Here is a 16698-nt window from a genome sequence, read left to right on the forward strand (position 1 = left end):
AGGCATGGACAGGTCCAGGTTTGTCCTGGAGGGACAAACCCCAAGGACAGGCTCAGGAGAGGACAGGGCAGAGCGTCACCCAGGTGCCACCTCTCCTACTGACCCCAGGAAGCCATGACATTACTTCAGGACAACCCAGAAAACAACCAGGGAGCCCTCACCCAGGTGCCACCTCTCCTACTGACCCTGGGAAACCACGGACAGGTCCAGGTACTCCTGGAGGGACAAACCCCAGGGACAGGCTCAGGAAAGGACAGGGCAGCTCCCCCTCACCCAGGTGCCACCTCTCCTACCTGGTTGGAGGTCATGGCCACGATCCTGTCCAGGTCTTCCACCAGCTGCTTGAAGGTGGGTCTCTGGGAAGGGACGGCGTGCCAGCAATCCCTCATCATCATGTACCTGTGAGGGCAGGGCAGGAAGGGGCTCAGCCTGGGGACCCCCAGCCACGGGAGCAGAGAAGCACCAGGAATGTGTGCCCAGTGTCCCTGGGCCCAGGCTGGACCCACGGCCAGGGAAGATGCTACTCCAGGGTGATCCCCCATGTGCAAGGAAAGGAAACCCTCCTGCCTGCCCTCACGACCCAGGGAGGAGGATGGACACAGTCTGGGCTGGTTTCTGTGCTGGGATTCCCTCCTGTCCAGGGAGATGCTCATTATTGCAAATCTGGCTGACTGATGGTTTTGCAGAACTGGGACTGTAACTCCCAACATCTGCCTGCCACCCTCCATGCCCCAGCCCACGTTCTGCACCCAGCAATGGCACTCAGAGACCTCAAAGCCCTCTTGCCCATCCCACTCACAGCTCGTTGGTGCAGTTGCTGGGCTTGTCCATCCTGTGACCTTCCTTCAGCAGCTTGAAGAGCTCCTCAACGGGCACGCCGGGTAGGGTGACCCACCCAGTGTGAAAATCTCCCACAGCAGCACCCCGAAGGACCACCTGGGAACACAGGGCAGATGCTGGGGCTCCAGGGTGCTGACACCCCGCCGGACCCCAGTTAGAGGCTGGTTTGCTGGGAGGAACAACCATCCACAGCTTCCATTCACTCTGCAGGATAAATGAGTCCCAGCACCAAACACAATTTGGATTCCAAAGGTTTGGCTGGCTGGCACCAATTGTAATTTCATTCAACCAAGGCAAATCCCACCCATGCATGTCCCCAGCAGGCCCTACTCACACATCACTCTGGTGGGTGTAGATTCTGTCAAACAGAGCCTCGGGGGCCATCCACTTCACTGGCAGGCGACCCTGGAGCACAAAACCCACAATGGCTGTGAGGGAACCTGAGCCCTGCATGCCTGGGGCATTCCCAGCACAGACTGGGGCCTCCCCACGCCGCAGAACCCCCGGCACAGCACTCACATTCGTGGTCTTCTTGTAGTAATCGATGTGGTGGATGTCCCGGGCCAGCCCGAAGTCAGCGATCTTCATCACGTTGTCCTCTGTCACCAGCACGTTCCTGGCTGCCAGGTCCCTGTGGATGCACTGACCAAGCACAGGGCTCTCAGAATTGGAGGGTTCCCTCCCCATGATGGGATGTGTCACGGACATGTTTTATGAAAAATCCTTTATCATTAGGATTGTTTGAAATCCTTTCATTAGGATTTTTTCTCCTGAGAAGCTGACAGGCCTCAGGAACGAAATGTAAACAACAATTATCTGCTGCTGTGGAATGCAACAGGTGCAGCTTTGATTGGTCTCATGTGGTTGTTTTTAATTATTGGCCAATCACAGTCCAGCTGTCCTTGGACTCTCTGGTCAGCCACAAGATTTTATTATCATTCCATTCCATTCCATTCCATTCCATTCCATTCCATTCCATTCCATTCCATTCCTTCTGATGAAATCCTTTCTTCTATTCTTTTAGTATAATTTTAATATATCATTTTCTTTTAATATATATATTAATATATATAATATTAATATGTATTAATAGATATAATAAAATAATAAATCAGCCTTCTGATGAAATCCTTTCTCTATTCTTTTAGTATAGTTTTAATATATTATATTATATTATAATGATTATATTTTATATAATATATATTGTATTTTATATAAATATATTACATGTTATATATTTTATATAAATAATATATTATATCTAAAACATATTATTAATATATTATATTATAATGTAATATATATTATAACGTATTATATTTAATATATTATATTAGAATATAATATATTTTAATATAGAATATATTATTTTATTATATATATAATATTAAGTTTTCATATATATATATACTATACTATACTATACTATACTATAATATACTATAATATAATATAATATAATATAATATAATATATATCATAAAATAACAAATCAGCCTTCTGAAACATGGAGTCAAGATTCTCATCCCTCCCCTCATCCTGGGACCCCTGTGAGGGACGGGCAGGGAGGGAAATGTGCGTGCCCCAGGCCCAGCTGCTGGGCTCCCCATCCCACCACAACCTCCTGGGAGCTCCTCACCTTCTTGGAGGCCAGGTACTCCATGCCCCGTGCCACCTGGTAGGCACAGGAGACCAGGTCCTTGAAGGAGAGCTGCTCCTCGGGGACACGGGTGGGGTTGTAGCAGTACTCCATGCCTGGGGGCCGCCGTGCCTGCAGGTACTCGCGGAGGTTGCCCTTGCTGGCGTATTCCACAATGACATACAGGGGTCCTGAGGGGATGGTGGGATGAGAACGTGGAGCAAGGTGCCAGGGCAGCCCCTCCAGTGGAGGGGTGGCAGAGGGAACACCTCCTCCCCACTCATGCACCCTCACCGTCCTGCGTGCAGGCTCCCAGCAGGTTGATGATGTTCTTGTGCTTGCCAATCATCTTCATCATCTCCATCTCGGAGATGAGGTCAGACAAGTCCTTCTCTGTGGCGTCAGCTGAAGTGGAGGAGGCAGCACTTAGGGGGTGCCAGGCTGGGTTGCACACTGCAGGCCCCAGCCAGGGCTGTGGCATCATGCCAGTATAATTTGAATACATCATTTTCTTTTAATATAATATATACCATAAAATAATAAATCAACCTTCTGAAACTTGGAGTCAAGATTCTCATCTCTTCCCTCGTCCTGGGACCCCTGTGAACACCACCACAGGGACGGGCATGGAGGGGAGGGTGCCCCAGGCCCTGCTGCTGGGCTCCCCATCCCACCAAACCTCCCTTCCCCACCCCAGCACTGCACCCACAGCTCGTTGGTGAGCCGTGAGTTTTGTGAGTAATTGCATCTTATCAATACTGTTATCTATATCTAGTATTAAGGGCTACTGCATGGCTGAAAGTTTGGCTTTGCAGGTAAGATATAAACCTGAAAACTTCTCTCTCTTGCTTGCTAAAGATCTCACAGCATTGTTTTGCAAGAATAATTCGTTACCATCAGTTTCTTGTATAAACTGCAGTGTAGCCATGATATTTTCTGAAAAATCCTTTCCTTAGGGTTTTTTTCTCCTGAGAAGCTGAGAGGCCTCAAGAACAAAATGTAAACATTGATTATCTGCTGCTGTGGAATGCAACAGGTGGATCTGTGATTGGCCCATGTCGGTTGTTTCTAATTAATGGCCAATCACAGCCCAGCTGTCCGGACTGTCTCAGTCAGCCACAAGCCTTTCTTATCATTCTTTTTCTATTCTTAGCTAGTCTTCTGATGAAATCCCTTCTTCTATTCTTTTAGTACAGTTTTAATATAATATATATCATAAAATAATGAATCAGCCTTCTGAAACATGGAGTCAGATCCTCATCTCTCCCCTCATCCTCAGGCCCCTGTGAACACCACCACCCTGCAGTTAGTTAATTACATCCTGTCCTCTTGAATTCCTCCTGCAGCATCATTTTGCCAAGACATTTTTGCTGCCACTTACACTTGAGCATCTTCACTGCCACCTTGGTCACACGGTTGGGCTTGTCCTTGTCCAGGCCGATGGCTTCTGCCAGCACCACCTGCCCGAAGCAGCCTTCTCCCAGAGGCTTGCCCAGGATCAGCCTGCAGGGAGAAGACCCCGATTGTTGGGGAAGATGGAACAGGAAAGCCTTATAAATATGATTGCCTGGCAAAAGATTTTGAGAATATGGAAACTATATGCCAGACTGAAATGAAAGCAAGCTTTGAGATCCCTCAGTTACTGAACAACTGGAAAACAATGGTGTGGCTGGCTGAAGGTAAACCCACCCTTGTTTGGGGTGGGTTTATCTTTTGCTCTAAGTCACAAAAACTCTTTCTAACCAACACACTCTTTGCTTCTTTGGTTAGCCAGCAAGACTGACTCAGCAATTCTTTTTTTTCTATATCAAAACTTCCTTCCATCTCTATTCTTCCATCAGACTCAACATTTAAAAATCCTTCTGCAAAGCACACATATCCGTGAGACTTTCTTGCCAAACTTTCATCCTTCCCAGCACTCTGGGGTGCTGGGCTCACCTGTCCCGGGGCAGCTCCCAGCGTGGATCCTCGGGCAGCTCGTACTCGGAGACACCAGCCAGCATGGGGGTGCCGCTGGAGGAGAGGCGGGAGGGCCTCACCAGCATCACACCCGAGTTCATGGACGAGCTGGAGTCGGCTGACACCTGCAGGGGGGACGTGGGTTACCTTCATGCAGTGCCCAGCCCATGGCTGGCTGCCCCCGAGGTGGGGGAGATGGGGATGGGAGGCTTGGCTCACCCTACAGGAGTGTGCTACCTACTGATGGAGTGATAAAACTATCCCATGTACCCTTGAAGGAGTGACAAAACTATCCTTTGTCCCCTTAAAGGAGTCACAAAACTATCCTTTGTCTCCTTGAAGGAGTGACAAAACTCTCATTTCTCCCCTTGAAGGAGTCACAAAACTATGCTCTGTCTCCTTGAAGGAGTGACAAAACTATCCCCTCAAAAAGGAAAGAAACCCAGAATTTTCTCTCCTGGATTAAGTGAAAAAGACATAGGACTTGGGGGACTTCACCTCAAACTTAAGGATACCCAATTGCACAGGAGTCAGAAAGTCTTGTATAGGAATGTGCTCCCTGTTGACAGAGTGACAAAACTATTCTTTGTCCCTTCAAAAAGGAAAGAAGCCCAGAATTTTCTCTCCAGGAATAAGTGAAAAAGGCATCTCATAGGACCCGGGGGACTTCACCTCAAACTTAAGGAGAGGTAATTGCACAGAAGCCAAAAAGTCCTGCCTGGGCAATTAACTAGAAAAAGAAGGGAACAAAGAAACAAATGGCTTTTGTGAGGTGTTTTACCAAGAGCAAAGACATCCTGCACCTGCCTCGGGTTTTCTCCGTTTGTCATTTTGCCTTTTTGTTTCCAACACTGCAACAGAAGCCATCCTGCTGATTTTTATGCCTCCAAGGGTAGCTGAGCTATCTTGGGTGTGTTAGAGATCTCTGAAAGCTTATGAGACCTGGCTCCAGGAGGTTCCTATAACAGCACCTGCCCTGCCTGCAGCCCCCTGCCCACCCTTCCTGTGTGCCCAGCAGTGCTGCTCCCCTCTGTGGAACTTTTAATTACTCTCCACCATGCTGTAGCCCAAAAATGCACAGCCTGGGAGCTCTCCCATCTCCTCCACGCTCTGCTCAAACCTTAAACTGTTGTAAATCCTCCTGGTTCTCCTCATGAGCCCCACCAGGGGGGGATGAGGGGGAGCTGTGCTGACTGTGCCCCCATCAGAGGCACAGCCAGGTGGGCACAGGCTGGAGGGGGTGGCACATGCAGCAGGCTGAGATGCTCCTGGGTCTTGCCATCCCTCGTTCCCCAGGTCCCCTGGGCTCCAGGAGAGGCAGTAGGTGCAAACAAACCCCCTCTCTACTTTCTGTTACCTGTCTGCGCAGGGGGATGCTCTTGGCCAGCTTGTGCACGGCCAGCTGGCTGTTGAAATCTGTCTTCTTGGTGGTGCTCTTCAGCTTGTAGATGATGATGGTCACCACCATGCAGGAGATGAGGAAGGCTCCGATGCAGTAGATGATGATCTCCAGGTAGAAGGGAGACGTCATCATGGCTGGGGTGTCTTCAATAGCTGGGTCAGCGTGAACAGGGGGTTTGTTAGCACCCACCAGGCCCCAGGGAGTGGCACTGGGGAGCCCCTGGCTCGTCCCCAAGCTCAGTGGGGACATTGGCACAGCAGGGACTGGGGGCTGCCCCCCAACCCTTGCAGGGAAATTGTGCAAGCAGCCCCAGCTCATCATCCCCAATGCCTGTGCCACCTCTGCAGGGTGGTCAAATGGGGCAGGGATGAAGTGGGGGACAGGGCCTGGGTTACCCCACAGGGATGTGGCACCACGGGCACCTTTAGGGACAGGTGTCTGTCCCAGCTGCTGTGCTCTGCCTACATTTGGGAGCTGCAGGTCCAGAGAGTGGCACTGGGGAACGGCACTGGGGAGTGGCACTGGGACTGGCACTGGGGAGTGGCACTGGGGAGCCCCTGGCTTGTCCCCAAGCTCAGTGGGGACATTGGCGCAGCAGGGACTGGGGGCTGCCCCCCAACCCTTGCAGGGAAATTGTGCAAGCAGCCCCAGCTCATCATCCCCAATGCCTGTGCCACCTCTGCAGGGTGGTCAAATGGGACAGGGATGAAATGGGGGACAGGGCCTGGGTTATCCCACAGGGATGTGGCACCACGGGCACCTCTGGGGACAGGTTGTTTTGCGGAGATAACTAAAAACTTCACAACTTTGTGAAAGTTGTAAAGCTGGTATGTTTATTACAGTGCTGGACGCATGTGGAAATTATTCTCTTTAAAAGACATGCGTACTTTTGGGAATTTCAGGGTTTTTTTTTTAAATTTTCTTTTAAATATATGTGCACACAATTTTACAATAGGTTTATATATATTCATTTTTACGAATTTTGCGTGACATTTGCTGTTAGTTCTTCTTTATTAGAAAGAATTTTTAGGTCAGGTTGACTTCCTTTCATAGCAGTCTTTCTGTCTTTTTTTATCACTCTTTGTCTCTTTTTTTTAATTTCTGTTTTTCACTGAAGTAGCTTTTTGAGCTTAGGTTTTTGTAGTCAGGCTAAATAGTTACGTTTTCTAACTACAGATTTAACTTCAAAATGTACATTTCACTGAAATTAAAACGGATTTCTATTTTGGAATTTATTTTTTTTTTAGAAAATAAGTAATTTTTTTTTATTTAATGCAATGCAGCCAGGGGCACTCCAGTGGCAGTGACCTGCTGTGGGAGCCTGGGCTGCTGGGAGAAGGGACCCACCGACCCTGCATTGGTGGTTGAGGGGGTTTTGGAGCCCTGAACAGCTCAGAGCCTGTGCCATGTGCCTGGAACACGGTGAATCTGGCAGGATGGGGCTGCCAGTCCAATTTTTGCACCCCCAAAGAGCAGAGCCTCAGAGAGAGGTGTAAGAGGGAGCTGAAGATTCCTGCCCCACCTCTGGGCACACCCGGCTGACAAAGCAGTGGCTGATAACTGGGAAAGTTTTGCCTGGGAAAGCAACGAGCACACAGCACCCCAAAAGCTTTCCCACAGCTGTTATCAGGCTTTGCTCCCTCATTGATACCCAGGAGCAGCATCAATGGGGACGGGGCAGCCATCCCCACAGGGCAGGCACACACAGCCCCGGACAGTCCCACACCACAGGGCAAGGCCAGGCCCTGGCAGGGAAGGGCAGCACTGCCAGCACCCCCAAAACCCCCCCGGACCCCCTGAATGGCAGCGCTGGCCTGGCCTGGGGGTGTGAGACCGTCCTGCTCCAGTGCAGCCAGCCCTGGTTAAGTACCCCAGGTATGCATTGCCTGGGCCAGGGAGAGAGCAGGGGCAGACCCCAGCTGGGGTGGAGAGGGGCACAGAGCCAGGGGACACTGGGGACACTGGGGACACTGGCAGAGCTGCAGGGCAGCCCACGCTGAGCCAGGGAAGGGGATGGGAAGGGCTCTCTCCCGGACCACAATGCATACATTGGAAAGGAGGGAGGAAAGGAAGAGGAGTAAATACCTTCGAGAACTGTCAACCATGCAGAGTGATGGGAGATCCCAATAGAATTACCCGCCAAACATGTATACTCCCCAGCATCCTCAAATGAGACATTCCTTAAGTGAAGCACTTCCATTTCTTTGTCTGTCGTGTTAACGCCAGCTGTCTGGAAGGGAAAAAATGGAAGCAAAAAAAAACGGAGAAGCAAACGACATGAGATCTTCTGGGAGGAGGCCAGAGAGGAGGGAGAGCCCAGTCTCATTTGCCAGACCCCCGGGGAGCAGACAGAGACCACTGCAGAGATGAGAGACCCTCGGGATGACCACTCATCCCGGCCGAGCTAGGGAGACGCTGTTAAATAAAACCCTCCACCAGACGGGGTGTCCTGCCCATCATCATGCTGGTGATGGGCTGCATGGAGAAATCACCCGGGCAGGGCTGGCTGGACAGGGATGGGAGCACAGAGACAGGACACAGACAAGAGGATGGTGGCAGGAGGGCAGCACGGACAGGGGATGCAGCACCGTGCCAGTCTGGGGTGCCCGGACTGGCCTGACGGCAGCACCCTCATGTAGCTACTGTATTAAGGGCTACAGCATCAGTGAAAGTTTGGCTTTGCAGGTAAGATATAAACCTGAAAACTTCTCTCTCTTGCTTGCTAAAGATCTCACAGCATTGTTTTGCAAGAATAATTCGTTACCATCAGTTTCTTGTATAAACTGCAGCATGTAGCCATGATATTTTCTGAAAAATCCTTTCCTTAGGATTTTTTTCTCCTGAGAAGCTGAGAGGCCTCAAGAACAAAATGTAAACATTAATTATCTGCTGCTGTGGAATGCAACAGGTGGATCTGTGATTGGTCTCATGTGGTTGTTTCTAATTAATGGCCAATCACAGCCCAGCTGGCTAGGACTCTCTGTCAGAGACACAAACCTTTGTTATCATTTCATTCTTTTTCCATTCTTTGCCAGCCTTCTGATGAAATCCTTTCTTCTATTCTTTTAGTATAGTTTTAATATAATATATATCATAAAATAATAAATCAAGCCTTCTGAAACATGGAGTCAGATCCTCATCTCTTCCCTCATCCTCAGACCCCTGTGAACGCGGTCACACCCTCAGTCATCACTCTTTTTCATTAACCCTTTGTTATCATTCTTTTTGTATTATTAGAAAAGAATAGCTAGCCTTTGTTATCATTCTTTTTCTATTCTTAGCTAGCCCTCTGATCCTAAGACCCCTGTGAACACCCTCACACTCTCAGAGACCCAGGCTCACAGGTGCCAGACTGTCAGTACAGGACACGAAACAACATCAGTGCACACACTGCTGCTCTCAAGGCGAAGAAAAAGGGAAGTTTATTTTCTGTCTCCAACACTTATAGTTTTCTAAAAGAGACAGTGGAATGGAGGGGGAAAGTGCCACCTCTCCAATGACACTGGACAACTAACTGTCTGTTGGGATCTTTAGCTGCTCACAGTGACTCCGAGAAAAGTTCCAAAGTCTTTTTTCCCAGCCTGGTGCTTGAAGAAGGAGTCAGAGCTCTTCATTTCTCAGTCTCAAGGTTGTTTATTGTATCTTATCTATAAAATTCTTTCTCCTGCCCTGCCGAGGTCTGTCCAGCAGGACAGTTCCAGGCACTCTGCCTGCCCCCGGGGCACTGTTATGTCTTTATACTAAAAACTACGTGTACAATGTTTACAGTTACTTCCCAATACCTATCACCTGTGTTAGACAGTGAGCTTCTACTCTAAACCAATCCAAAAGTGCCACCATCACAGCAGGAGATGGAGGCCAAGAAGAAAAAGAAGGAGGAAGGCTGGACACAGCCAGTTCCCTCCATCTTGCCCCCTGGACCCCCATACCAAAAACCCCAAAATCTACTTTTCCACCCCGTGATAACTTCACTAATATTCTACTTAATTTGTCGTGGCTTGCTGATCTTCATCCAAGGTTGATAACTTGCTCCGCAGGTCATAATCAAACCCATACAGGCATTTTGGGCTCTGTGCCAGGGTCTCTGAGCCCCCTGGCAGGGGTCTTGGCCATCCTGGACGGCCAGAGGGATGTTCTGGGTTCCCACAATTGTCTATCACATTTCTCCTCTTCCACAAAACAATAAGTTATTTACAGAAAGCGTGTGAGAAAGTTTGCTACAAGAATGTGAACATCAGAAGGCTTCAAAAATCTTAAAAAATCTTAAAAAATCAGGGTGACACCAGACCCAGCAGGTACCTGGCGTCTGCATGATGGGGAGGGCAGCACACAGGACAGACAGCAGGACACTGGGACACACATACAGAGCACAGCCAGCCCCGCTGGGTATTTTTCCATGGTTGTTGCACCAGAAACAGCAGAAACAGGAGAGCCCAGAGTTTTGTCTTCCACCGCCAGGCATTCCTCGGGTTACCTGTGGCCAGGGGCCTGGTGACAGTGAGCCACGCAGACTGGTTGGCCTCTCCAATATAATTGGAAACCTTACAAACATACTCCCCGCTCTCGGCCTCTGTCACATTGTACAGGGTCAGCACCTCCGCATCGGAGCTATTAATCCCCGAGTGCTGGAACAGACCAACAACACGCAGTCACACGGCTGTGCCCAGGAACCCCAGCACCCTCAGGGCTGGCACAGGCTCTGCCAGCCCCCACAGGGGTGGGGGGCACGGGGATGCACGCAGAGGGGCACAGGAGGGAGGAGGAGGCAGGGATGGGGGTGTAACTCTGCTCCTCCCGGTCAGGAGCACAGCTGGGCTGCATGGAGTCACTGAATGCCTTGGAAGGGATCCTTAAAGGCCACTCAGTGTGACCTCCTGGCACAGCTGGACCGGTGGCCAGCGTGCCCACTGAGTGGCACTGCTGGGGTGCAGAGGGAGCTGCTGTCCTTGGGACCATGCAGGGCTCAGCTCCCAGCTCCAGAGCCAGGCTGGCTGCCTGGGACAGCTCACACAGCTCTGCTCAGTGCCCTTAGGGCTCCAAAGGCACTGGGAAAACACACTCAGCCCTGTGCTCAGTGCTCTTAGGGCTCCAAAGGCACTGGGATATCACCCCCAGCCCTGTGCTCAGTGCCCTTAGGGCTCCAAAGGCACTGGGATATCACCCCCAGCCCTGTGCTCAGTGCCCTTAGGGCTCCAAAGGCACTGGGATATCACACCAGCCCTGTGCTCAGTGCCCTTAGGGCTCAAAAAAACTGGGATGACACCCCCAGCCCTGTGCTCAGTGCTCTTAGGGCTCCAAAGGCAGTGGGATAACACCCCCAGCCCTGTGCTGTGTGCCCTTAGGGGTCCCAGCCCTGTGCTGTGCGTCCTTAGGGCTCCAAAGGCACAGCTGGCACACACATCCCTCCCTGCTGGTGATGGCTCCGGGCTCCAGGTGTTCCCAGGCTGGTCCCCAGCCCCCGGTGACTCTCTGTGGCTGCCAGTGCTCCAGCCCCAGGCACTGGGAGCTGGCTGGGAGCACCCAGAGCGTGGCTTTACCTTCAGGATCTGCACGTAGGGCAGGTTGTCGGGGCCGATCTTGCTGCCGTTCACCTCAATGTGCTTCAGCCACTGGATGTGGGGCTGGGGGTCGCTGTAGACCTTGCAGACAAACTCCACGTTGCTGCCCAGGGCCACTGTCTTGTTGGCAGGCAGCCCTGCCTGCAGGATGGGCCGGTGCGGGGAGCGCTCTGCGGGACCAGACATATTTATGAAAAATATTGTATTTTATGAGAAGTCCTTTTGCTAGGATCTTTTTCTCCTCACAGGCTGAGAGGCCTCAGAAAGGAAATGTAAACAACAATTATCTGCTGCTGCGGAATGCCACAGGTGCATCTTGGATTGGTCTCATGTGGTTGTTTTTAATCAATGGCCAATCACAGTCCGGCTGTGTCGGACTCTCTGAGAGTCACAAGATTTTATTATCATTCCTTTCTATTCCTTGCTTGCCTTCGGATGAAATCCTTTCTCTATTCTTTTAGTATAGTTATATCATTTTCTTATAATAATAATATGATATGATATGATATAATATATTATGTAATGTAATGTAATATAATATAATGCAATAGGATGTAATAGAATATAATGCAATAGGATGTAATAGAATATAATGCAATATAATGCAATAGAATGCAATGTACTATAATGTACTATAATGTAATATAACATAATATAATATAATATAATATAATATAATATAATATAATATAATATAATATAATATAATATAATATAATATAATATAATATAATATAATATATATAATATAATATATATAATATAATATAATATATATAATATAATATAATATATTATATTATATATATAATTATAATATAATATAATATAATATAATATAATATAATATAATATAATATAATATAATATAATATAATATAAATAAAATAAGAAATCAGCCCTCTGATTTATGGAAACACGGAATCAAGATTCTCATCTCTTCTTTCGTCCTGGGGCCCCTGTGAACACCACCACAGTGGGGCACCTTACAGCGGGGTCTGGGGTGGCTGCTGCCCATCCTGGGGGCACCCTGCAGCCCCCCATGCCCAGGACCCCTGGCTGAGGTGGGCACCAATGCACCCAACTCAGCATTAGTGTGCCCTCGCCCAGGAGCCTGCCTGCAGTGGGGTGACAGCATGCAGGACGGGGGACAGGTGAAACCCCTGCGGGACAGGGACATCAGCACCTCTTGGGCAGGGTCAGAGAGCAACCAAACCTATGGAGGGTCCTGGCTGTTCACAAAGGGGCTGCCACTGTGGTGAGTCAGCATTAACAAACCCCTTTGTTCACCTCGCGGACTGTTCCCTTCAGTTTGCTCAGTGTAATCAAATTAAATCACATTTTTAATGGTTCATTTACTGGCATTTAGAGCAGCTCCACATGTGGAACTGCTCAGACCAGCCTTCCCAGCTGGGAATTATGGCTAATAAGGCGATTAGAAAAAGTTTCTGTCCGGTCTATCAAATGATTTTCACCACAATTAAAAACCTCCAGAACAGGGTGGGGTGAAGCTCTCGCTGCCCAGACTGGGGCAGGAGGCCACGGGGATGGTGGGGTAGAACCCACCCGACCCTACAGGGTGGTGTTTGGGAGGGCTGAGGGTGTGGGGTGAGCCCCCAGCCCCCTGCACTCACCCACAACATCCAGCTGGTAGGTGTGGTTGATGCTGCCATACTTGTTCTCCACGATGCAGGTGTAGTTGCCCTTATCAGATGGCACCACCGAGTCCATGATGATGCTCCAGGTTGCCTGGCGGACCTGGGGGGGCAGAGCCAGTTACCTGCAGCCTGCAGAACCCCAGGCCCTGCTCGTGTTCAACCCCTGGCACGGGCAGGACACAAATCTCCCTTTGAGGTCACCTTGGTCCTTCCCTGCAGAGGGGCTGTAATCGCTCCCAGCTGTCCCAGGAGGGACAGAGCCAGCTCTGGCCACACAGAGCCAGCTGTGCTGAGCAGATGTTGTCCATGGGCTGGTGGGGACACCCTCCCTGGTGGCCCCTGTGTGTGCAGGGAACAGAGCAGCCTTGTTCCTCATGCAGGAGCTGCTTCCCTGGCTGGCCCTGGGGGTCAGACCCTGCTGCTCCCCACGACCAGTGGGGTCTGAGGTGGGCACAGGGCAGCTGCAGCCTGGAGTGCTGCACCCAGGGCACTCTGTGGGTGCTGCTGACCCAGTGATCTCCTCTGGGAGAGCCTCAGTGCCTCTGCTGGGCACTGCCCAGGTCCCTCTGGCCACGGGGGCTCTCCAAATTTCAGCCCTGTCCCTGCCAGCCCCAGCTGTGGCTCCTCATGGCAAACCCTGCTAGAGCCCAGCTGGAATCTGGTTTATTTCCACAGTGCTGCATTTCAGCCCTGCTGGCACTGTGCTGGCACCAGCCATGTCCTGGCTGAGCCTGTGTCCCTCCAGGACACCCTGCACAGAGCTGGGAGCTGTGACGTGGCTGCATTCCTGCTGCTGCCCCAGCGTCCTGGCAGGAGCCCTGGCATGCAGGGCACGTCTGGAGCCACTTGTGACACGTGGCACGTGGCCCAGGGGCGATGGCTGCAGCCCTGCTCCCAAAACCAGAGAGATGGCAAAAAGGGACAGTGCTGCCTTCTGGCTGGGGAAAAGGAACTTGGGGATGCTGGTCTGGAGCTGGGAGAAGGGCAAAGCCAAGCTGCCATCCCAGCCAGGTGCCATCCTCAGCCTGGCTCTGCTGGGGGAGCAGCACTGAGCTCCTCCCCAGCTCAGGGAGCCCCAAAGATGGGCTGGAGCACCCCCACTGTCACAGACACGCTTTATGGAAAATCCTTTCCTTAGGATTTTTCCTCCTGAGAAGCTGAGAGGCCTCAGGAACAAAATGTAAACATTGATTATCTGCTGCTGTGGAATGCAACAGGTGGATCTGTGATTGGTCTCGTGTGGTTGTTTCTAATTAATGGCCAATCACAGTCCGGCTGTCTGGACTGTCTCAGTCAGTCACAAAATTTTATTATCACTCCCTTTTCTATTCTTAGCTGGCCTTCTGATGAAATCCTTTCTTCTACTCTTTCAGTATAATAATTAGTTAATAATAATTAGTTTTAAAATAATATTAATAATATATAATAATATATAATATATATTGGTGCCTCTCTCCTCTCCCCAGGAGCCCCCAGCCCTGCAGTTCCCATTGCCCCAGGATCCCCCAGCCCTGCAGTTCCCCCTGTTCCCCCTGCCCCAGGAGCCCCCAGCCCTGCAGTTCCCCCTGTTCCCCCTGCCCCAGGAGCCCCCAGCCCTGCAGTTCCCATTGCCCCAGGAGCCCCCAGCCCTGCAGTTCCCCCTGCCCCAGGAGCCCCCCCAGCCCTGCAGTTCCCCCTGTTCCCCCTGCCCCAGGAGCCCCCAGCCCTGCAGTTCCCCGCCCCAGGAGCCCCCAGCCCTGCAATTCCCACTGTTCCCATTGCCCCAGGAGCCCCCCGTCCTGCAGTTCCCCCTGTTCCCCCTGCCCCAGGAGCCCCCAGCCCTGCAGTTCCCATTGCCCCAGGAGCCCCCAGCCCTGCAGTTCCCCCTGCCCCAGGAGCCCCCCAGCCCTGCAATTCCCACTGTTCCCATTGCCCCAGGAGCCCCCAGCCCTGCAGTTCCCCCTGTCCCCCCTGCCCCAGCCGTACCTTGTACCCCCCGATGCGATGGTCAGGTTTGAACTCTTTGCCGTTCTTCAGCCAGCGCAGGGTGGGGTTGGGGGTCCCGCTGGAGGGACATTTGAATTTCACTGTTTTGGCAGCGGGGACAGCGTGGAGCTTCTTCTCCATCTTCTCAGGATAGGTCCAGTAAGGAGCAATGGCCTCTGGGGAGCAGAGGGAGGGCTCAGCACGGCCAAACCCAGCAGCCTCCTGCTCCTGAGACACCCAAGGATGCCCAGAGCAGGAATCAGGAGAGATGCCAGCAGCCAAGGCCAGCTGAAGCAGGGAGGGGAGCTCTGGGGCATTACCCAGAGATACAGCAGCCCTTCCCCTGTGGGCTGGATGCTCAGCTAAAGCAGGGAAGGGAATTCAATATGTTGCATATTTTTTAAATAGGCTAAATTTTTTAAATCCGTATCTTAATAGGTCTTACAATATCAGAATTATTTCTTTGTTTGCAGGTTTTTATGTGGAAAAATATTTTAGCTTTTCAGACTAATGAAGACACGGTTTTGTCTAAGCAATGAAATTTTGATAATTTCTTGTTTTGGAGCTCTGGGGCATTACCCAGACACAGCAGCCCTTTCCCTGTGGGGTGGATGCTCAGCTGCACCAGCAGTGATCCCAATGTGACCCCAATCCAGCCCTGCTCTCCCCACCATGCCCTCCACACTGCCAGGTGCCCTGGGCTGCTTTCCCCATCCCTGGGTGATGCTCATTTGTGCCCAGCCTCCCCCTGCCTGCCCACAGGGCAGTGCCAGGGCAAACCCAGCTCGCACGTACGGTTGGGTTTGGTGTTATCCGCCTCCTTCTCCTCCGACGAGGAATCATCTTCATCATCATCATCCTCTGCAGAGGGGAGAGCGTCTGCAAGAGAGGCAAGGGCCCTGCTGAATGCCTGGGTGTGTGAGGGGAGCTGTGTGGCTGGCAGAGCACAAAGGGTGGGTGGGTGGGTGCTGGGGGCAGTGCCCGGTGGTGCTGGTGCCCGGCAGGGGCACAGGGATCCACAGAAATCCCACAGAAATCCCACAGAATCCCCAGCAGAGCCAGTGCCTGCAGCCATCCTGAAGAGATTTCCTGTCAGAGGTGACTCTGGAGCTCCTCACCCCACGTTTGGTGTCACCAACACCCCTGGGGTGGCAGCCAAGACCTGTGAGCACAGACACGTCCCCACCTGGAGCATTCCTCCCTCTCCAGCCTCACGCTCCACCAACAGCACTGCAGAGCACGGCTCACACCCAGTACATGTCCCTTCTGGGGCAGCCCTGCAGCCCCCTCAGATAAACAGGAGATGATTTCTGGCTGCAGTGGCCACGAAGCCACAGCACCACACTGGAAACTCTCCTGGGCTCCCACAAGGTGCAGGTCGGCCCTGAACTCACTGTGTGCGACCAGTGTGTGTGCAGGGGCCCGCAGGGGTGTGCAGAGGTGTGCACAAGTGTGCAGGGGTGTGCAGGGGCCTGCAGAAGTGCGCAGAAATGTGCAAGGACCTGCAGGAATGTGCAGAACTGTGCAGAGGTGTGCAGAAATGTGCAGGGACCTGCAGAGGAGTGCAGGGACCTGCAGGAATGTGCAGAACTGTGCAGAGGTGTGCAGAACTGTGCAGAAATGTGCAGGGACCTGCAGAGGAGTGCAGGGACCTGCAGGGGTGTGCAGAGGTGTGCA

At 51.4% G+C, this 16698-nt stretch overlaps 1 protein-coding gene across 1 annotated transcript in view; it reads right to left on the reverse strand.

Annotated features, from left to right (window-relative positions):
- FGFR1 (fibroblast growth factor receptor 1) overlaps nt 1-16698 on the reverse strand; it is a 33533-nt gene that overhangs the window by 1144 nt on the left and 15691 nt on the right. The window contains 15 exon segments of the mRNA XM_030964147.1: nt 294-399; nt 800-878; nt 881-936; nt 1175-1245; nt 1360-1482; nt 2480-2670; nt 2774-2884; nt 3861-3982; nt 4418-4563; nt 5796-5992; nt 7926-8070; nt 11378-11568; nt 13033-13156; nt 15022-15197; nt 15817-15900. Of these exon segments, the coding sequence (XP_030820007.1) occupies nt 294-399; nt 800-878; nt 881-936; nt 1175-1245; nt 1360-1482; nt 2480-2670; nt 2774-2884; nt 3861-3982; nt 4418-4563; nt 5796-5992; nt 7926-8070; nt 11378-11568; nt 13033-13156; nt 15022-15197; nt 15817-15900 (1922 nt within the window).

This window comes from Camarhynchus parvulus, chromosome 22, assembly GCF_901933205.1.
Source record: "Camarhynchus parvulus chromosome 22, STF_HiC, whole genome shotgun sequence".
Taxonomy (NCBI): Eukaryota; Metazoa; Chordata; class Aves; order Passeriformes; family Thraupidae; genus Camarhynchus; species Camarhynchus parvulus.